At 46.0% G+C, this 22,958-nt stretch overlaps 1 protein-coding gene across 3 annotated transcripts in view; it reads right to left on the reverse strand.

Annotated features, from left to right (window-relative positions):
• Nucleotides 1–1,318: 1,318 nt before the first annotated feature.
• The window catches only part of AIRIM (AFG2 interacting ribosome maturation factor), an 80,651-nt gene continuing 59,011 nt past the window's right edge, over nt 1,319–22,958 (reverse strand). For all 3 annotated transcript variants that reach the window (XM_063954351.1, XM_063954352.1, XM_063954350.1), the window contains exon 5: nt 1,319–1,816. In XM_063954351.1, the coding sequence (XP_063810421.1) occupies nt 1,776–1,816 (41 nt within the window). In that variant the 3' untranslated portion in view covers nt 1,319–1,775. The remainder of the gene's footprint in view (nt 1,817–22,958) is intronic.

Raw genomic sequence — 22,958 nt, forward strand, 5'->3', positions numbered from 1 at the left:
CCATCATGTTATGTAACCTGAGTGCCGTCGCAACATATAATTTGGACTGCACTTTTTTTTTTAGTTAATAAATTAGTATTTCAAAATGAATGAATCAAATAATTTACACTCTGTGCTCTCTAGGTTTTGTTGGTGTACCTGCAGGTTCATAATGTGGTAGCCTTATTAGCCTTCCCATGTTTCCATTGTTCTTTCCAGATATGAAGTGTGTCAAACTGCTATGAAGTGTGTTTTACTGCTCACAGGAAATTGCATACTGAGCAGGCTTGATGTGTGTAAGCGGATAATTGCAAAAATAACCATTTCTAAGGTTTGTGAAAGGCTTGCTCGGGAACAAAAACCATGGGCAATAAGCATTCTGAGTTCCTCTATTGTCATTCCCTGTGGCTGGTAAAGAAACATTAAAGCCCTTGATTCTGAGCCTACTGTATATATACTGGCTACATGTTCAGTAACAATCACCAAAAACACGCTTCGCCATAAACACTGCACTCAACTATAATATCACATTCTAGCAGTCAGTGCAGGGTGTGGTATAATATCTGGACAGTCATAATGCCTACATTCATCATGTAGACAGTGACAAAATGTCGGCACATTGTCCTTGGTGACTTACCTTCTCTCAATGGCTGCAACGGCTTCATATGCAATTTCCATGTCAAACCTCCAATCCCCCAGCATTCAGGTAAGCCCTGCTATCCCTAACCCCTACCCTAATGTCAACATTCTGAGAATGTCAACATTTCACCTGTCGAGATTGTGAGACGCCTATTGACATTTTAACACATTATGGCAGTGTTTTTCAGCCACTGTGCCGTGGCACACTAGTGTGCCCTGAGCAGTCTCCAGGTGTGCCGCCATAGAAACAGAGCCAGGCCCGTCAGTGTTTTTCCGCTACTGAGGCCCTGGAACGATCAATACTGGTGGGTTTAGTGGTTGCAGAGCCAGTTCTAATTTTGGGCCCGGGCAGTGTTGGGCTTTTCTGGCTTTCTCAGATGTGGCTCAGGCGTTACCTATGGAGAAGCTGTGACATGACATCCTAGGACATGCAACTGCACCATGCATCACCATTATATTTGAGTGTGCCTTGGCAATATTTAAATCTTGTTCAGTGTGCCGCGAGTTGTAAAAGGTGGAAAATCTCTGCACTGTGGTGTTGACATTAGGATTGTCAACATTGTTGTTAACCTTTTGGCTACATCCCATCAGCAAGATACAACTTTACATCTCTTCTACAACACTGGGCATTGCCTTGCAGCAGAAGGCCCAACAATAGAAAGAAGGGAGAGTTCACTGTAAGCATTACTACAGGACACAATTCTTTATGTAAATAAATACTTTATTTTTTATTTTTTTTACAACAAAAGTCTTTACTTATAAAGGGAAATTTTCAAAACAGAAAAACGTTATTACACCCATATATTGTTCCATACACATTTTGAAACAAATTGCTTCTCGCTTTTGAAGTTTGTGATTGGCAATTGAAGATGTTTTTACTGAGGTATTGGTCTCTTCAAGTTAATGAATAGAAAACATATATTGCGTTTCACACTGAAAGTAAAAAACACATAGACCAGAAGTCTTCTGCTAAAAATCCCCAAAATTAAGAAATATCCAGCCTTTCAAGTCTGTATTGAAGTGGCAAACAGCATCTGTGAAACTGTATTTATTTACCAGGAGTAAAAATACTTCACATTGTTTCCACAGAGCAAAGAGTTTGAAAAGAAATCTGTGACTGCCCGAATTAAGACAGTGTTGAAAGGAAGTCAGTTGTATCAAGCGGCTTCACGAAAAAATGATACATTTAGCAATGTATCTGTAAGTGAAAGCAGAACAGAGAACAGTCAACATTTAGTTAGTCATCATAAAAAAACTAAACAGAAAGGTTTACACAAATAGTAAAGAAAACGGAGAATCCCATAATTAAGACCCTACTAGGATCTTACTATTCTAATTGGTATCCTAATTTGTCTGACTTCAAAGTGCCAGCTATTTTCCTCCAGGACCCCCGACAGTGCACCTTTTCCAGGTCTCCTCACAGAATCACAAGTGAAATAATTAGCTCCACCTGTGGCTCTTTTAAAATATGTCCGTGAGTTATGAATACACCTGTGTACCTCCTAGGTGATCTGGAAAACATCAACTGTTGGGGGTCCTTGAGGACCAAGTTTGGGAACCACTGTGCTAGAGTATTACATTTTTAGGGTCTCACAGCTGATTGCAAAATGAGCAATTACGGTTTACATAAAAATGAAGATGGCATGCATAAATAGTGTATTATACCCCATATGCTGAGCAACACACATTTCAAGAGGTTTTAAGCTGGGCACTGAGCAATGTGTATCCAAAAGATATGTCAGCCAGATGGGCCGACATAACGGATCCTGAGTACATATCAGAACAAGTTAATGAAGGACGGATGACATATAGGCCCTCATTCCGAGTTGTTCGCTCGCAAGCTGCTTTTAGCAGCTTTGCACACGCTAAGCCGCCGCCTACTGGGAGTGAATCTTAGCTTATCAAAATTGCGAACGAAAGATTAGCAAAATTGCGAATAGACACTTCTTAGCAGTTTCTGAGTAGCTCCACACTTACTCGGCAACTGCGATCAGTTCAGTCAGTGTCGTTCCTGGTTTGACGTCACAAACACACCCAGCGTTCGCCCAGACACTCCTCCGTTTCTCCAGCCACTCCCGCGTTTTTCCCAGAAACGGTAGCGTTTTTTCGCACACACCCATAAAACGGCCTGTTTCCGCCCAGAAACACCCACTTCCTGTCAATCACATTACGATCACCAGAACGAAGAAAAGACCTCGTAATGCCGTGAGTAAAATACCAAACTGCATAGCAAATTTACTTGGCGCAGTCGCACTGCGGACATTGCGCATGCGCATTAGCGACTAATCGCTTCGTTGCGAGAAAAAAATAACGAGCGAACAACTCGGAATGACCCCCATTGTTCCATCCTTTATTTACTTAGAACTACGCTGCTAGCATTATCGCCCGGTTGGCCGTGTTTATATTTATAAATATATAAAGGGACAATACATGGAGCCAACAGGAGATCTGTTTATTGAGAGATCTCTACAGAGGACACGTGGACGCCCTCTGAGGTTAGTGGAGAGGAAATTTCCTACCCAGCGAAGGAGTGGGTTCATCACAGTAAGGGCAGTAAGGATCTGGAATTATTTGCCAGAGAAGGTAGTAATGGGGGACTCGGTCAATAAATGTAAAAATGGATTAGATAGATTTCTAACTGAAAAAGATATCCAATGATATAGCATCTATAATTAACGTATTTTAGAAAAACTATACATTCTAGTTGTCAACTACACAAAAAACGGTCTTCACTTGAGTCATTATGGGTAAACCTATGGTTATATAGAGAATAGTAGAGGATCAAAAATAAAGGTTGAACTCGAACAACTTGTCTTCAACATCATTAACTATTTTACTATGTAAGACCAGGTGACGCTGCTAGCGACCACAGGCAACGGCATATACACTGAAAGATATGCCCGATAAGTCAGAAACTACATATTGGGCCGATATCGTCTTAGTGCGTACCCAGCTTAATACTCTGCATCAGCAGCATATGCACCCAGTTTATGCCAGCCATACGTCACGTACCTTTACACACAAGTTTTTAACTATATGTTTGCTGCCAAAAACAGTTATACTAAAACTTACCTTCATTAACTCTTTATCTTCGAGGTCCACGGGATCCACAGGGTTATTTCTCACCCTTGGGTATGACCTGGTGGAAACCAGGACTGGCACCGAACAATAAAGCTTTGTGAGTCTCCCAGGATGCAGTGGGCTTCTCTGCCTTCATACCGTGCCCCCATGCTCAGGCACATCTGTTTTAGTTAACAAGCCCAAAGCAGGAGCTAGAGAAGGAGAGAAGAAAGTATCGTACACACTGAAAATCACACTCTCATAGGGAAGAGATGGGAAGTGGTCACTGTAAGGCAACCCATTCAAAGCGTGGGGTGGACGCCCTGTGGATCCCATGGACCTCGAAGAAAAAGAGTTAAACGAAGATAAGTTTTACCATAACTCTTTCTTTTCTTCTTCTGAGTCCATGGTCTCCACAGTGTTAATTCTTAACCTTTGGATGTCCCAAAGCAGTTGTTATAGGTAGGGAACGCTCCTAAGCAGAAAGGAGGACTTTGTCGGCCAAAGGTTGCATCATGAGGGGCAAACATATTAAAAGCATAAAACCTAAGAAATGTGTGGGCAGAAGACTATGTAACAAACTTGCATAATTGTTCAGCAGACGCTCTACGGTGTGCTGCCCAAGAAGGACCCACAGTGTGAGTAGAATGGGCCATCACTGTAAGTGGAACAGGAATATCAGCCTGCGAGTATGCCTTTGAGATGGTCATCCGAATTCCCTGTTTGCTCTAACACCCTGGTGCTGTAGACAGTTCGAAGGGAAGGGCCTGGAATTGGACATGCTGTTGCAGAACAGCAAAGTGAAGATATCGCTGATGACAGGGTGCAATAGGTACATGGAGGTACGCATTCTGAATATCTAGGGCGACCAAACAGTCTCCAGGTCGCATAGCCAGGACAATGGACCGTAGAGTTTCCATGCAGAACCTGGGGACTTGTTCAGCAATTTCAGATTCAGAATTGGATGGTATGATCTATTTGGTTTCTGAACCAAAGAGGGCAGACTAGAACCCCTGACCCTGCTGAGATTGTGGAAATGATGATGACCCCCTGACTGTAGGAGGGATTGTATGATAGTGGTTGTAGTTTGCTGGAGTCTGGTGATGGAGTACTAGGGAAATACTGCCTGGAGGGGACGCTTCAGGAAAGAAAGAGAACTCGTGAGAGACCACTTCTAGGGCCCAGGCGTCGGTGGTGATTTAACACCATGTGTGGGCGAATTGAAGTAGTCGGCCTCCCACCTTGGGGTCTCCCAGGGGGAGGCCCACCCCGTCAGGCAGAGGGTTTGTCCTCTGGCTTTGTTAGTTGGACGTCTGGCAGCCCAAGCCTGTTTGGTCTTGGGTTTGGAAGTCTTGACTATGTGAGACCCTCTTGCCAATGTCTGACCTTTGGCCCTGCCGAGCTAACGAAATGACCAAAAGGACAAAGTCGCACTGACGATGATAAAAGGCAGACACGGGGGTCTTAGAGGTAGCCAATTTCTCAACAATTTTGTCCAGTTCCGACCCAAACAGGAAGTCGCCTGTGTATGACAAGGCTTCCAAGGTCTTCTTTGCATCTGAATCTGCTTTCCAAGATAGGAGCCACACAATGCGGCACGCTGCAATGGAAACAGTGGAAGTCTTAGAGGACAATAGGACTATGTCCAGAGCTGCCTCCCCAATGTAATAGGTTGCATCTCTGAAATTATTGAGCAGAGACAACTGGTCCTTGGTGGGATCAGAGGTGAAACTTTGTTCAAGGTTGTCTGCTCAAGTCCCTATGCCTTAGCCACCCAGGCTGTAGCAGTAACCAGTCTAGCCATTGCTCCTGAGAGGGAGTACATTGACTTGAGACACATATCCAACAGCCTATCCGGCAAATCCCTAAGGGAAGATGCCATAGGGATAGAGAGTATTGAACTTTTAATTAAATGTGTCACATGAGAATCCACTGTAGGTGGATGGCAGTGAAAAAAAAGGAGCTGAGCTTCTTTGGAACCATAAATTTCTTAGTTTTCCATGCCTTCCTCATGGCTTCTGTGAATTGGTCCGAGTGAGGAAACTCCTCTAAAACTACCTTCTGCCGTTTACGCAGAGGATCTTTAGTAGCAGGGACTGCTTCAGCATGCTCTAGCTAAAGTGACAACTTCACCGCCCTAATTAATGCTGCCACATGAAACTTAGGTGGGGCCTCCTCATCCCCTGAGAGGGATTCAGCGTCTGAAACCTCAGCATGCTCTGCAGTAACTAATGATTTGTCTGAATCAGAGAGGGGTGTAGACTGTGAGGAAGGCAAAGGCCGCTTAGAAGTAGAAGGTGCAGGCAATGTACCTTGACCCTGCATCATGTTTTGAAAAACAGACAAGGAAGCAGCCAAGCTCTATATAGAGATCTACAAAATGAGTCCAACCCTGTGGTAGGGACGGGTGGGGCTGCAGCTACCTGATAAACATGCTGTAATAAATGTGGAAATCCCATAGGAGGGAGCCATTGAGAGCTGCAGTGGTTTTGGTATATCCATAGGCTGCAGTGGTTGTGGTACACCTCTAGGGGAAGCCACAGGTGTGATAACAATAACAATATGGTCAGCAATCTTAGTCAGCAATGTTGGAAAAGATTGAAACAATAATAGGTAAACCAGCGCTGGCTGTCAAGTATAATTATTCACAATATGACTGTTTTCTTAAAATATAGATGCACAATTTATTACATACAATAAAAATAAAACATAAATAAAAATTAGGTTAAAAGAATTTACGTGTGCAATAATAAGATTTTACTTACCGGTAAATCTATTTCTCGTAGTCCGTAGTGGATGCTGGGGACTCCGTAAGGACCATGGGAATAGACGGGCTCCGCAGGAGACATGGGCACTTTAAGAAAGAATTTAGATTCTGGTGTGCTCTGGCTCCTCCCTCTATGTCCCTCCTCCAGACCTCAGTTTGAGAAACTGTGCCCGGAAGAGCTGACAGTACAAGGAAAGGATTTTGGGAATCCAGGGTAAGACTCATACCAGCCACACCAATCACACCGTATAACTTGTGATAACTTTACCCAGTTAACAGTATGAACAATCACAGAGCATCAGATAAACTCTGATGCAACTATAACATAACCCTTATTTAAGCAATAACTATATACAAGCATTGCAGAAGAAGTCCGCACTTAGGACGGGCGCCCAGCATCCACTACGGACTACGAGAAATAGATTTACCGGTAAGTAAAATCTTATTTTCTCTAACGTCCTAGTGGATGCTGGGGACTCCGTAAGGACCATGGGGATTATACTAAAGCTCCCAAACGGGCGGGAGAGTGCGGATGACTCTGCAGCACCGAATGAGCAAACACAAGGTCCTCCTCAGCCAGGGTATCAAACTTGTAGAACTTTGCAAAGGTGTTTGAACCTGACCAAGTAGCCGCTCGGCAAAGCTGTAATGCCGAGACCCCTCGGGCAGCCGCCCAAGAAGAGCCCACCTTCCTTGTGGAATGGGCCTTAACTGATTTAGGCAGCGGCAACCCAGCCGCAGAATGAGCCTGCTGAATCGTGTTACAGATCCAGCGAGCAATAGTTTGCTTTGAAGCAGGCGCCCCAAGCTTGTTGGAAGCATACAGGATAAACAAAGATTCTGTTTTCCTGACCTTAGCCGTTCTGGCTACATAAACCTTCAAAGCCCCGACTACATCCAGTGACTCGGAATCCTCCAAGACAGTAGTAGCCACAGGCACCACAATAGTTTGGTTTATATGAAAGAATGAAAACACTTTCGGCAGAAATTGTGGGCGGGTCTGCATTTCTGCTCTATCCGCATGGAAAACCAGATAAGGGCTTTTATGTGACAAAGCCGCCAATTCTGACACACGCCTAGCCGAAGCCAAGGCTAATAGCATGACCACCTTCCACGTGAGATATTTTACTTCCACCGTTTTGAGTGGTTCAAACCAGTGTGATTTCAGGAAACTCAACACCACGTTAAGATCCCAAGGTGCCACTGGAGGCACAAAAGGGGGCTGAATATGCAGCACTCCCTTTACAAACGTCTGAACTTCAGGCAGAGAAGCCAGTTCTTTTTGAAAGAAAATGGATAAGGCCGAAATCTGAACCTTAATGGAACCCAATTTAAGGCCCAAAGTCACTCCCGACTGTAGGAAGTGAAGGAAAAGGCCCAGCTGGAATTCCTCCGTAGGGGCATTCCTGGCCTCACACCAAGCCACATATTTTCCCCATATACAGTGATAATGTTGAGCCGTCACATCCTTCCTAGCCTCTATCAGCGTAGGAATGACCTCATCCGGAATGCCTTTTTCTGCTAGGATCCGGCGTTCAAACGCCATGCCGTCAAACGCAGCCGCGGTAAGTCTTGGAACAGACAGGGCCCCTGTTGCACAAGTCCTGTCCTAGAGGCAGAGGCCACGGGTCCTCTGTGAGCATTTCTTGCAGATCTGGATACCAAGTCCTTCTTGGCCAATCCGGAACAATGAGTATTGTTCTCACTCCTCTTTTCCTTATGATTCTCAGCACCTTGGATATGAGAGGAAGAGGAGGAAATACATAGACCGACGGGAACACCCACAGTGTCACCAGTGCATCCACAGCTATCGCCTGAGGGTCTCTTGACCTGGCGCAAAATCTCTGCAGCTTTTTGTTGAGGCGGGATGCCATCATATCCACCTGTGGCAGTTCCCACCGACTTGCAATCTGCGTGAAGACTTCTTGATGAAGTCCCCACTCTCCCGGGTGGAGGTCGTGCCTGCTGAGGAAGTCTGCTTCCCAGTTGTCCACTCCCGGAATGAACACTGCTGACAGTGCGCTTACGTGATGCTCTGCCCAGCGAAGAATTCTGGTGGCTTCTAACATCGCCACCCTGCTCCTTGTGCCGCCTTGGCGGTTTACATGAGCCACTGCGGTGATGTTGTCGGAATGAATCAGAACCGGTTGGTCGCGAAGCCGGGACTCCGCTTGACGTAGGGCGTTGTATATGGCCCTTAGTTCCAGGATGTTGATGTGAAGGCAAGTCTCCTGACTTGACCACAGCCCTTGGAAATTTTTCCCCTGTGTGACTGCCCCCCACCCTCGGAGGCTTGCATCCGTGGTCACCAGGACCCAGTCCTGAATGCCGAATCTGCGACTTTCGAGAAGGTGAGCACTCTGCCGCCACCACAGGAGAGACACCCTGGCCCTGGGGGATAGGGTGATTAACCGATGCATCTGAAGATGTGATCCGGACCACTTGTCCAGTTAGTCCCATTGGAAGGTCCTCGCATGGAACCTGCCGAAGGGAATGGCCTCGTATGATGCCACCATCCTTCCCAGGACTCGAGTACAGTGATGCACTGACACCTGTTTTGGTTTTAATAGATTCCTGACCAGTGTCACGAGCTCCTGAGCTCTCTCTATCGGGAGATAAACCCTTTTCTGGTCTGTGTCTAGGATCATGCCTAGGAGAGGCAGATGAGCTGTAGGAACCAACTGCGACTTTGGAATATATAGAATCCAGCCGTGTTGCCGTTACACTTCCAGAGAAAGTGATACGCTGTTCAGCAACTGCTCTCTTGATCTCGCTTTTATGAGGAGATCGTCCAAGTACGTGATAATAGTGACACCTTGCTTCCGCAAAAGCACCATCATTTCCGCCATTACCTTAGTGAATATTCTCGGGGCCGTGGAGAGACCAAACGGCAACGTCTGAAATTGGTAATGACAATCCCGTACCACAATTCTGAGGTACGCCTGATAAGGTGGATAAATGGGGACATGAAGGTATGCATCCTTTATGTCCAGAGTCACCATAAAATCTCCCCCTTTCAGGCTTGCTCTTAGCGATTCCATCTTGAACTTGAACCTTTTCAGGTATATGTTCAGGGATTTTAAATCAATATGGGTCTGACCGAACCGTCTGGTTTCGGGACTACAACATGGTCGAATAATAACCCCCTCCTTGTTGAAGGAGGGGAACCTTGACCACCACCTGTTGAAGATACAATTTGTGAATTGCAGTTAACACTGTTTCCTTCTCGTGGGGGGAAGCCGGCAGGGCCGTCGGTGAGGGGGCATCTCCTCAAAGTCCAGCTTGTATCCCTGAGACACAATATCTATTGCCCAGGGATCTAACAGGGAGTGAACCCACTTGTGGCTGAACTTACGAAGGCGTGCCCCCACCGGGCCTAGCTCCGCCTGTGGAGCCCCAGCGACATGCGGTGGATTTTGTAGAGGCCGGGGAGGACTTCTGTTCCTGGGAATTAGCTGTGTTGTGCAGCTTCTTTCCTCTGTCCCCGCCTCTGGCAAGAAAGGACGCACCTCGGACTTTCTTGTTTCTTTGTTCGAAAGGCTGCATTTGATAATGTCGTGCTTTCCTAGGCTGTGCAGGAATATAAGGCAAAATATCAGAATTACCAGCTATAGCTGTGGAGACCAGGTCCGAGAACCCTCCTCCACACAATCCTCAGCCTTCCATATGCCTCTTAAGTTGGCATCATCTGTCCATTGCATATTCTACAGGACACGTCAAGCAATCAGAAATCGACATAGCTTTGACTCTAGGACCCAGTAGACTCATGTCTCTTTGGGCATGTTTTATATATATATATATATATATATATATATATATATATATCTATCTCTTAAGACAGCATCTTTAATATATCTCTCTCTATATATACATATATATACATACTAGGGTCTCAATCTCTGCTGATAAGGTACCTGTCCACGCTGCAACAGCGCTATAAACCCATGCCGACACAATCGCCGGTCTGAGTAGTGTACCAGAATGTGCACGCTATCTGCAGGATCCCTGAGAATAGCTGTTACGTCAGGGCTACCTTTTGGGCAAACGTGACACTCTAGGGGAAGATTCCCATCGTATCCTGGCCCTAGTGGGGAAAGGATACTCCCTGAGAATTCTTTGTGGGAAACTGCAGTCTCTTGTCTGGAGATTCCCGCTCTTTTTCATCATGAGAGGAGGGAAATTTACCTCAGCTTTCTTCCCCTTAAACATGTGTACCCTTGTGTCAGGGACAGATGAGTCATCAGTGATATGCAAATCATCTTTTATTACAATAATCATATATTGAATACTTTTCTGACATTTTGGCTGTAACTTTGTATTATCGTAGTCGACACTGGAGTCAGACTCCGTGTCGATATCAGTGTCTATTATTTTGGATAGTGATCATTGAGAGACTCTGAAGGTCTCTGCGACATAGGGACAGACATGGGTAAATTCCCTGTCTGTTCTCTAATCTTTTGTGCAATAAATTCACCTTAGCACTTAATTACACATATCCAAACAGGTTTTGGCGTTGTCGACGGAGACACCCTCTCACACACATATTTGCTCCATCTCCTCCTTAGGGGAGCCTTTTACCTCAGACATGTCGACACACACGTACCGACACACCACACACTCAGGGAATGCTCATCTGAAGACAATTCCCCCATAAGGCCCTTTGGAGAGACAGAGAGAGAGTATGCCAGCACACACCCCAGCGCTATTAACCCAGGAATAACACAGTAACTTAATGTTAACCCAGTAGCTGCTGTTTATATTGATTTTTGCGCCTAATTATGTGCCCCCCCTCTCTTTTTACCCTCTCCTACCGTGTATCTGCAGGGGAGAGGCTGGGGAGCTTCCTCTCAACGGAGCTGTGGAGAAAAAACATGGCGCTGGTGAGTGCTGAGGAAGAAGCCCCGCCCCCTCGACGGCGGGCTTCTATCCCGCTTTCATATACAATTTTTGGCGGGGCTCATACATATATACAGTGCCCAACTGTATATATGCAAACTTTTGCCAAAGAGGTCTCTAATTGCTGCCCAGGGCGCCCCCCCCCCCCCCCCCCGCGCCCTGCACCCTTACAGTGACCGGAGTATGTGGGTGTAGTGTGGGAGCAATGGCGCACAGCTGCAGTGCTGTGCGCTACCTCAGTGAAGACTGGAGTCTTCTGCCGCCGATTTTGAAGTCTTCTTGCTTCGTTCACCCGGCTTCTGTCTTCCGGCTCTGCGAGGGGGACGGCGGCGCGGCTCCGGGATCGGACGACAAAGGGTGAGATCCTGTGTACGATCCCTCTGGAGCTAATGGTGTCCAGTAGCCTAAGAAGCAGGACCTATCTGCAGAGAGTAGGGCTGCTTCTCTCCCCTCAGTCCCACGATGCAGGGAGTCTGTTGCCAGCAGAGCTCCCTGAAAATAAAAAAAACCTAACAAAATACTTTCTTATAGCAAGCTCAGGAGAGCTCACTAAACAGCACCCAGCTCGTCCGGGCACAGATTCAAACTGAGGTCTGGAGGAGGGACATAGAGGGAGGAGCCAGAGCACACCAGAATCTAAATTCTTTCTTAAAGTGCCCATGTCTCCTGCGGAGCCCGTCTATTCCCATGGTCCTTACGGAGTCCCCAGCATTCACTAGGACGTTAGAGAAATTGCAAATAGACGAAGCTCTCAGACAGTAGGGGGATGTCAAATCCTATATGACACTAAGGGGCAGATATATTAAGCCTGGTGAAGTGATAAAGTGGACGGAGATAAAGTTCCAGACAGTCAGCTTCTAACTGTCATTTTTCAAACCCAGCGTGTGGCATGGTAGTTAGTAGCGGATTGGCTGGGACTTTATCACCTTTCGCTTTAACACTTCACCAGGCTTAATAAATCTGCCCCTAAAGAAAGACCCTACGACCTAATTTTTACAAGAATTGAAGACACTATTGGATTCTGCCAGAACTAGGGGGGTCATATCCAGAGAGGAACACCGATTCCTACTTCCTCACTTCCCTACCACTACATTTTATTTTCTTCCTAAAATTCACAAAACCCTCACCTCACCACTCGGTCGTCCTACTATTTCAGGTATCAATTCCATTACTTCCAATCTTTCCTTTTACATAGACACTTTCCTTCAGCCTTTGGTCCCGTCATCAAAAAGTCATATATAAGAGACACTATGGATTTTTTGAACAAAATACAACATATACAGTGGAAAGATACGTTTGCATTTCTAACTTTAGATGTATAGGCATTGTACACAAATATTCCTCACGATATAGGGCTAGAAGTGATCACAAAGAGACTTATGAGGGAGAATGATCTTGATAGGGACCAAACAGAATTTTATAATTTTATTTCACAATGTATTTTATTCATTCTCTCACAATTACTTTTTATTTTTGGACACCTATGATTTACAAACCACTGGGATGGGCCATGGGTACCAGGTTCGCCCCCAGCTACAACAATCTATACATGAGCGATTTTGACGACACCCATGTGTAGGGCGGTGGCTGGGAGGCGGGCCTGGTATTCTATGGCCATTCATCATTTGGGATGGGGATCTGTCTTCTGCTACTTCCTTTATCACTAGTCTCAATTTAAATGCATATAATTTAACCTTCACTTCCACCCATAGTAGGGATCGAATAGGCTTTCTGGATGTGACCCTTCAAATTAAGGATAATAAGATAATAACATCTAATTACATTAAACACTCATTCATATTTGCATTACAAAAGCTCTCACTATGCACCATGGAAAAATAACATACCTAAAGGGCAGTTAATGAGACTTAGACAAAATTGTTCTGATTCAGGCACCTTTAAGGTACAAGCCAAAGATCTCATCGAATCTCTGCAACAAAGAGATTATCCCCGTCCTTTATTGGACAAGTCCTTGGAAGAGGTTGTGAATATGAACAGACACGACCTACTCCAAAAAAAAGAAAAATCACACAGAGGAAGAATACACAATGTGATGAGACAGCTGTGCCAGGGAAATAAAGAATATTGTTGGACGAAACTTTAGAGTCCTGAAACAAGATAACATATTGGGAGGACTTTTACCTTCAAAACCTCAGATAATCTACAGAAAGAACAGATCTCTCAAAACCATGCTTGCACCTAGTCACTTAAGAAAACTTAAAGAGGAAAAATCTTTGGAAGGAACAACTTGGCTTACCTCTAAACCACAGGGTTTCCATAGATGCGGCAAGTCCAGATGTACCATGTGTCTTCACATGGAACTTAAGACCATACATGTGGACCTGCCACTATCTAATGATACCTATCAACTGAAATCCTTTATGAATTGTGACAGCAAATTTGTAGTCTATCTCGTTACATGTGGATGTGGGTTAAGGTATGTTGGTAGGACTACAAGGGTATTACATACACGTTTTATGGAACACCGTCAAAATATTCTACAAAAGTATCCAGTACATAGCCTATCCAGACATTATGGTGAGAGACACGGAGGTGGTCCCTCATGTCTCTCTGTAACATGCCTGGAACACATAACCCCTACTGAGAGGGGGGGACGGACAGATTTAACAGATTGTGTCGTAGAGAGGTCTTTTGGATGTTAAAAGTTAATTCCCTCCATCCAGATGGATTAAATGAAAGTATTGAGTTGAACTTAATCCTATGAAAATACTATCAGATGGTAGTTGAACAATTTCACCTGTACCCTTCCTCCTTTCTTTCTCCCTATGTTCCATTTGGGGAATTGGTGGTGGACACAAGTCAAGGGCCCCGCACATTTGGTCCCGCTGGCGGTACCCCTGATGTTAGAGAAAAACCCATTGCCCCTTCCTTTTTTCATTTGGTTAAAAGAAATGTATAAAGAACCAATCAAAAAAATAAAAAAATTAATTTGCCTGAAAGATGTGCAAAATAGCCCCATAGAATAATAGGTAGTCGCACGTCTATGTGGGCACTGATGGATCTATATATCCATACAAATATATACATGGGGATAAATGCCCATACATTTATTTATTTATTTATTTATATATATTGTTTATTTCTTCGGATGTGTTCGGGTAGACTATATGTAATCTTCCCTATGTGATATAATAGAGCTTATATACAAAAACTGGAGATCTATATCTCTGTTACACATTTATCTAAAAGTGATGTTGTTTCTGTATTTGGCCTGGTATGTTTTATGTCAATTTACTGTAACCATTACATACCTTGTGCCCCTTAAATTACTCTCAGGTCCTATACGATGACTTTCGGGGCTCAATGGTGAATATACTATATGGATATAATCAAAATGTGAAAAATAACTGTCTAATTTATAGTGCAGGTTGAATACATTTACTATCAGTAGTCTCCTCTGTTAGAGATGGACATTCAAAACCGCTATATGTGCCATTTATTTACTAATACAACTGGTTTGTTATGTTCTCATTACAACGAACAACCAAAGATATATACTTCCGGGTCTACGTCGGGACCATGTGGTGCATGTGACGTCACTATGGTACAAAGATCTACACAACATGTGAAAGAGATGTCTGCATCCCCATGGTAATGCCCCTCTGGCGCGTGGTGAACTCGAGTTGATGGGCGCCACTGGACCCGATCACGTGACTAAGTTCACGTGACCAATGTCTGCGATTTGCTCACTGCCCGCCGTGCGTCACCTGTTAGGGGATGTGTGTCTGAGAGTCAGGAAGAGAAGTGCAGTGGAACGCACGTCTCTTCCAAACATAATAGAGTATCAGACTATGGACCAATAGGACTATAAGATAGCCCGGTCACGTGACCAATTAATGCAATAAATAAACACATTTTTAAAAAGCTGAAATAAAGAGTTATAACACTCGTTTTTTCTAAAAATGATATGACAACATTTAATTGACTTTATAGGACTCACTTAGAAACTTAGTTGTAATAGTTTTCTGGATGGTTTGTTTTATCATGTATGTTAATTGACACGTGTTCCCACCTATACCACTTAGAATGGTATATAAGGAGCATCTAGCTCCCTTCACAATTCATTCTCCTGATGAAGACGGTGGAGATATAACCAGCGAAACGCGTTGAGCCAAATTCCACCTCTCTTTCCTGGAATTATCACCACTCATTTCCATTATTTCAACTTCTGCAACCACCTTGGCACTATTTGGACGTTTGCTCCAGCATTAGATCAGCAGCACAGCAGTCTATACGGTATTCCCTCCAGCCACGCATGGAACCTTCCTAGGCTAAGACTTCTACAAGGGACTCCTGTACACCACTATCCACTATCCGGTAAAAAATACTGTATCACAAGTGACTGTAGAGAATTGGAAAAATGTCCTAGCCAAGGTATTGGAACTATCCACAGCAAATAATATGAGTGGACATTTCTAACAGGAATTATTCAGAGGGGTGGTCTTTTTGCAATATTGCACACGTAAATTCTTTTAACCTAATTTTTATTTATGTTTTATTTTTATTGTATGTAATAAATTGTGCATCTATATTTTAAGAAAACAAACCGTCCTATTGTGAATAATTATTCTTGACAGCCAGCGCTGGTTTACCTATTTATTGTTTCAGTCTATTTTTTAGGGACTTGACCATCCCATTTTCCAGCTGCTGCTGGTTGCACACTTGCATATTGTTTTATAAATGTGGGAAAAGATGCCCATGGGAGTTCTTGTACAAGTGCTGGAGGGACTGAGGTGCTGGGAGGCACTAAACAGGTTGTGCACTAACCATCCTGTGACAATTCCTGAGGTTTTACATACTACCACTGTAGAAGTCCCTGACTGCTTGGTCTTACCTTTGTTAGACATGGCAAAATTACTGTGTACATACACAATTATGGCAATGTGCAGCGTGTAACAGGAGAAGTATGTGACAAGGTGCACACACTACATTATACAGAACAGTGTGGCAAACGTAACCCCTAACACACCAGTTTTACAGGGTTATTTAGAGAGAGAAAGCAAAAGCAATATCAGACAGAGAGACCGAAAACATGCAGCAGTACTAGCAATAAGTCACATACAATGCAGAATAAATAATATAACTGCAATAGGCACTGATATCAACTACCCTGCTCTGTAGAAGAGGCTTGGTAAGATGCAGCGCTTTGTATAACCTGCAATGTGGTAGAGGTACAGTATACAGGGATATTCTGCCCATCACTCCTGGAGACCTGCAGGGCACAGATAATGGCTGCCCTCTGTCTCTCTGTGGAGGAGGATGAGGAAGGAGCAGCCCAGGGTGGGAAGACTGCTCTGGATTGGTTCTCCTGGCCTGCCTGTGTCCCCAGCACCAGTGTACATTACAGCCCTGGTGGTCTAGTGCGGCCACACTTAATGGTCCAGGAGCACGTCAGTGCTGCTGGCCCTCTCCCAAGGCCAGCGGTAAATGGACTGGGCTATAGCGGGTTACCCACCTTACCTGTCCCCCCAGTGATTCGCACTACTAGTGAAGGAATTGTGCCGGGGGTCCCGCCAAAATCACACACCAAGTTGTGGCATCGCGGCCCATAGGGAGTGTTGGAGCATCAGTGCTGGCTTCCTATTGGACTGGCAGATGCTGATTGCTAAGTAAAAAGTTAAAAAATTTAAAATTGTTAAAGAAAAAATAAAAGATTGGGCTGCAGTGTGCAGCCCCTGTTCAGTGTGACCAGCTCTATGCTGGCACCGAAAAAAGCTGATGTGCCTGAGCATGGGGGCTTGGTAAGAAGGCAGAGAAGCCCACTGCATCCTGGGAGCCTCACAAAGCTTTATTGTTCAGTGCTAAGTCCTGGTCTCCACCAGATCATACCCAAGGCTAAGAATTAACACTGTGGAGACCACGGACCCCGAAGAACAAATATATATTCACTATTCGGCATCAATAAAACATAAAATTGTCTCTAATATAGTATCGACAAGTATGGGAACCCTCCCCCCCCCCCAAAAAAAAAATAAGATTTTACTTACCGATAAATCTATTTCTCGTAGTCCGTAGTGGATGCTGGGGACTCCGTCAGGACCATGGGGATTAGCGGCTCCGCAGGAGGCAGGGCACAAAAATAAAGCATTAGGATCAGGTGGTGTGCACTGGCTCCTCCCCCTATGACCCTCCTCCAAGCCTCAGTTAGGATACTGTGCCCGGACGAGCGTACACAATAAGGAAGGATTTTGAATCCCGGGTAAGACTCATACCAGCCACACCAATCACACCGTACAACTTGTGATCTGAACCCAGTTAACAGTATGACAACGTAGGAGCCTCTGAACAGACGGCTCACAACAAGAACAACCCGATTTTTTTTGTAACAATAACTATGTACAAGTATTGCAGACAATCCGCACTTGGGATGGGCGCCCAGCATCCACTACGGACTACGAGAAATAGATTTATCGGTAAGTAAAATCTTATTTTCTCTAACGTCCTAGTGGATGCTGGGGACTCCGTCAGGACCATGGGGATTATACCAAAGCTCCCAAACGGGCGGGAGAGTGCGGATGACTCTGCAGCACCGAATGAGAGAACTCCAGATCCTCTTTAGCCAGGGTATCAAATTTGTAGAATTTTACAAACGTGTTCTCCCCCGACCACGTAGCTGCTCGGCAGAGTTGTAATGCCGAGACCCCTCGGGCAGCCGCCCAGGATGAGACCACCTTCCTTGTGGAATGGGCCTTGACAGATTTAGGCTGTGGCAGGCCTGCCACAGAATGTGCAAGTTGAATTGTGCTACAAATCCAACGAGCAATCGTCTGCTTAGAAGCAGGAGCACCCAGCTTGTTGGGTGCATACAGTATAAACAGCGAGTCAGATTTTCTGACTCCAGCCGTCCTTGAAATATATATTTTCAATGCCCTGACAACGTCCAGCAACTTGGAATCCTCCAAATCGCTAGTAGCCGCAGGCACCACAATAGGCTGGTTCAGGTGAAACGCTGACACCACCTTAGGCAGAAAATGAGGACGCGTCCGCAGTTCTGCCCTGTCCGAATGGAAAATCAGATATGGGCTTTTATACGATAAAGCCGCCAATTCTGACACTCTCCTGGCTGAAGCCAGGGCCAGTAGCATGGTTACTTTCCATGTAAGATATTTCAAATCCGCCGATTTGAGTGGCTCAAACCAATGGGATTTGAGAAAATCCAAAACTACATTAAGGTCCCACGGAGCCACTGGGGGCACAACCGGGGGCTGTATATGTAGTACTCCTTTTACAAAAGTCTGGACTTCTGGAACTGAAGCCAATTCTTTCTGGAAGAAAATCGACAGGGCCGAAATTTGAACCTTAATGGACCCCAACTTGAGGCCCATAGACAATCCTGTTTGCAGGAAATGTAGGAATCGACCCAATTGAAATTCCTCCGTGGGGGCCTTCCTGGCCTCGCACCACGCAACATATTTTCTCCAAATGTGGTGATAATGTTGTACAGTCACCTCCTTCCTGGCTTTAACCAGTGTAGGAATGACCTCTTCCGGAATGCCTTTTTCCCTTAGAATTCGGCGTTCAACCGCCACGCCGTCAAACGCAGCCGCGGTAAGTCTTGGAATAGACACGGTCCCTGCTGAATCAGGTCCCGTCTTAGAGGTAGAGGCCACGGATTTTCCGTGAGCATCTCCTGAAGTTCCGGGTACCAAGTTCTTCTTGGCCAATCCGGAGCCACGAGTATCGTTCTTACTCCCCTTTGCCGTATAATTCTCAGTACTTTGGGTATGAGAGGCAGAGGAGGAAACACATACACTGACTGGAACACCCACGGTGTTACCAGAGCGTCCACAGCTATTGCCTGAGGGTCTCTTGACCTGGCGCAATACCTGTCCAGTTTTTTGTTGAGGCGAGACGCCATCATATCCACCTTTGGTTTTTCCCAACGGTTCACAATCATGTGGAAGACTTCTGGATGAAGTCCCCACTCTCCCGGGTGTAGATCGTGTCTGCTGAGGAAGTCTGCTTCCCAGTTGTCCACTCCCGGAATGAACACTGCTGACAGTGCTATCACATGATCTTCCGCCCAGCGAAGAATCCTTGCAGCTTCTGCCATTGCTCTCCTGCTTCTTGTGCCGCCCTGTCTGTTTACGTGGGCGACTGCCGTGATGTTGTCCGACTGGATCAACACCGGCTGACCCTGAAGCAGGGGTTTTGCCAGGCTTAGAGCATTGTAAATCGCTCTTAGCTCCAGTATATTTATGTGAAGAGACATCTCCAGGCTTGACCATACTCCCTGGAAGTTTCTTCCCTGTGTGACCGCTCCCCAGCCTCTCAGACTGGCATCCGTGGTCACCAGGACCCAGTCCTGTATGCCGAATCTGCGGCCTTCTAACAGATGAGCACTCTGCAACCACCACAGAAGAGACACCCTTGTCCGTGGCGATAAGGTTATCCGCTGATGCATCTGCAGATGCGATCCGGACCATTTGTCCAGCAGATCCCACTGAAAAGTTCGTGCGTGGAGTCTGCCGAATGGGATTGCTTCGTAAGAAGCCACCATCTTTCCCAGGACTCTTGTGCATTGATGCACAGACACTTTTCCTGGTTTTAGGAGGTTCCTGACAAGTTCGGATAACTCCTTGGCTTTCTCCTCCGGAAGAAACACCTTTTTCTGAACCGTGTCCAGAATCATTCCCAGGAACAGCAGACGTGTTGTCGGGGTCAACTGAGATTTTGGGAAATTCAGAATCCACCCGTGTTGTTGCAGCACTACTTGGGTTAGTGCTACTCCGTCCTCCAGCTGTTCTCTGGACCTTGCCCTTATCAGGAGATCGTCCAAGTAAGGGATAATTAATACGCCTCTTCTTCGCAGAAGAATCATCATTTCGGCCATTACCTTGGTAAAGACCCGAGGTGCCGTGGACAATCCAAACGGCAGCGTCTGAAACTGATAATGACAGTTTTGCACCACGAACCTGAGGTACCCTTGATGTGAAGGGCAAATTGGGACATGCAGGTAAGCATCTTTTATGTCCAGGGACACCATAAAGTCCCCTTCTTCCAGATTCGCTATCACTGCTCTGAGTGATTCCATCTTGAACTTGAATTTTTGTATGTACAGGTTCAAAGATTTCAGATTTAGAATAGGTCTTACCGAGCCGTCCGGCTTCGGTACCACAAATAGCGTGGAGTAATACCCCTTTCCCTGTTGTAGGAGGGGTACCTTGACTATCACCTGCTGAGAAAACAGCTTGTGAATGGCTTCCAATACCGTCGCCCTGTCTGAGGGAGACGTTGGCAAAGCAGACTTTAGGAACCGGCGAGGGGGAGACTTCTCGAATTCCAACCTGTAACCCTGAGATACTACCTGCAGGATCCAGGGGTCCACCTGTGAGCAAGCCCACTGCGCGCTGAAATTCTTGAGTCGACCCCCCACCGCTCCTGAGTCCGCTTGTAAAGCCCCAGCGTCATGCTGAGGGCTTTGCAGAACCCGCGGAGGGCTTCTGTTCCTGGGAAGGAGCTGCTTGCTGCCCTCTCTTACCCTTTCCTCTGCCTCGGGGCAGATATGACTGTCCTTTTGCCCGCTTGTTCTTATAGGACCGAAAGGACTGCGGCTGAAAAGACGGTGTCTTTTTCTGTTGGGAGGGGGTCTGAGGTAAAAAGGTGGATTTCCCGGCAGTTGCCGTGGCCACCAAATCCGATAGACCGACGCCAAATAATTCCTCCCCTTTATACGGCAATACTTCCATATGCCGTTTGGAATCCGCATCACCTGACCATTGTCGTGTCCATAAACTTCTTCTGGCAGATATGGACATCGCACTTACTCTCGATGCCAGAGTGCAAATATCCCTCTGAGCATCTCGCATATAAAGAAAAGCATCCTTTAATTGCTCTAAAGTCTGTAAAATACTGTCCCTATCCAGGGTATCAATATTTTCAGTCAGGGAATCCGACCAGACCACTCCAGCACTGCACATCCAGGCTGAGGCGATGGCTGGTCGCAGTATAACACCAGTATGTGTGTATATACTTTTTAGAGTAGTTTCCAGCCTCCTATCAGCTGGATCCTTGAGGGCGGCCGTATCAGGAGACGGTAACGCCACTTGTTTTGATAAGCGTGTGAGCGCCTTATCCACCTTAGGGGGTGTTTCCCAGCGCGCCCTAACCTCTGGCGGGAAAGGGTATAATGCCAATAACTTTTTAGAAATTAGCCCTTTTCTATCTGGGTTAACCCACGCTTCATCACATACATCATTCAATTCCTCCGATTCAGGAAAAACTACAGGTAGTTTTTTCACCCCCCACATAATACCCCTTTTTGTGGTACTTGTAGTATCAGAGATATGCAAAGTCTCCTTCATTGCCGTGATCATATAACGTGTGGCCCTATTGGAAAATAAGTTTGTTTCTTCACCGTCGACACTAGATTCAGTGTCCGTGTCTGGGTCTGTATCGACCGACTGAGGTAAAGGGCGTTTTACAGCCCCTGACGGTGTCTGAGACGCCTGGGCAGGTACCAACTGGTTTGACGGCCGTCTCATGTCGTCAACTGATTTTTGTAATGTGCTGACATTATCACGTAATTCCATAAACAAAGCCATCCATTCCGGTGTCGACTCCCTAGGGGGTGACATCACCATTACCGGCAATTGCTCTGCCTCCACACCAACATCGTCCTCATACATGTCGACACACACGTACCGACACACAGCAGACACACAGGGAATGCTCTATTGAAGACAGGACCCCACTAGCCCTTTGGGGAGACAGAGGGAGAGTTTGCCAGCACACACCCAAGCGCTATAATATATATGGGAACAACCCTATATAAGTGTTGTATCCTTATAGCAGCTTAAATATAGTAATATCGCCAAAAAAAAGTGCCCCCCCTCTCTGTTTTACCCTGTTTCTGTAGTGCAGTGCAGGGGAGAGTCCTGGGAGCCTTCCTCACAGCGGAGATGAGCAGGAAAATGGCGCTGTGTACTGAGGAGAATAAGCCCCGCCCCCTATTTCGGCTGGCTCTTCTCCGGAGTCTGTGAGATCTGGCAGGGGTTAAATACATCCATATAGCCTCAAGGGCTATATGTGATGTATTTTTAGCCATAAAAAGGTATTATACATTGCTGCCCAGGGCGCCCCCCCAACGCCCTGCACCCTCCGTGACCGCTGTGTGAAGTGTGCTGACAACAATGGCGCACAGCTGCAGTGCTGTGCGCTACCTCAGGAAGACTGAAAAGTCTTCTGCCGCCTGCTTCTGGACCTCTTCCATCTTCGGCATCTGCAAGGGGGGTCGGCGGCGCGGCTCCGGGACGAACCCCAGGGTGAGACCTGTGTTCCGACTCCCTCTGGAGCTAATGGTGTCCAGTAGCCTAAGAAGCCAATCCATCCTGCACGCAGGTGAGTTCACTTCTCTCCCCTAAGTCCCTCGATGCAGTGAGCCTGTTGCCAGCAGGACTCACTGAAAATAAAAAACCTAAAAAACTTTTTCTAAGCAGCTCTTTAGGAGAGCCACCTAGATTGCACCCTGCTCGGACGGGCACAAAAACCTAACTGAGGCTTGGAGGAGGGTCATAGGGGGAGGAGCCAGTGCACACCACCTGATCCTAAAGCTTTATTTTTGTGCCCTGTCTCCTGCGGAGCCGCTAATCCCCAT

Source organism: Pseudophryne corroboree, chromosome 2, assembly GCF_028390025.1.
Source record: "Pseudophryne corroboree isolate aPseCor3 chromosome 2, aPseCor3.hap2, whole genome shotgun sequence".
Lineage (NCBI taxonomy): Eukaryota > Metazoa > Chordata > Amphibia > Anura > Myobatrachidae > Pseudophryne > Pseudophryne corroboree.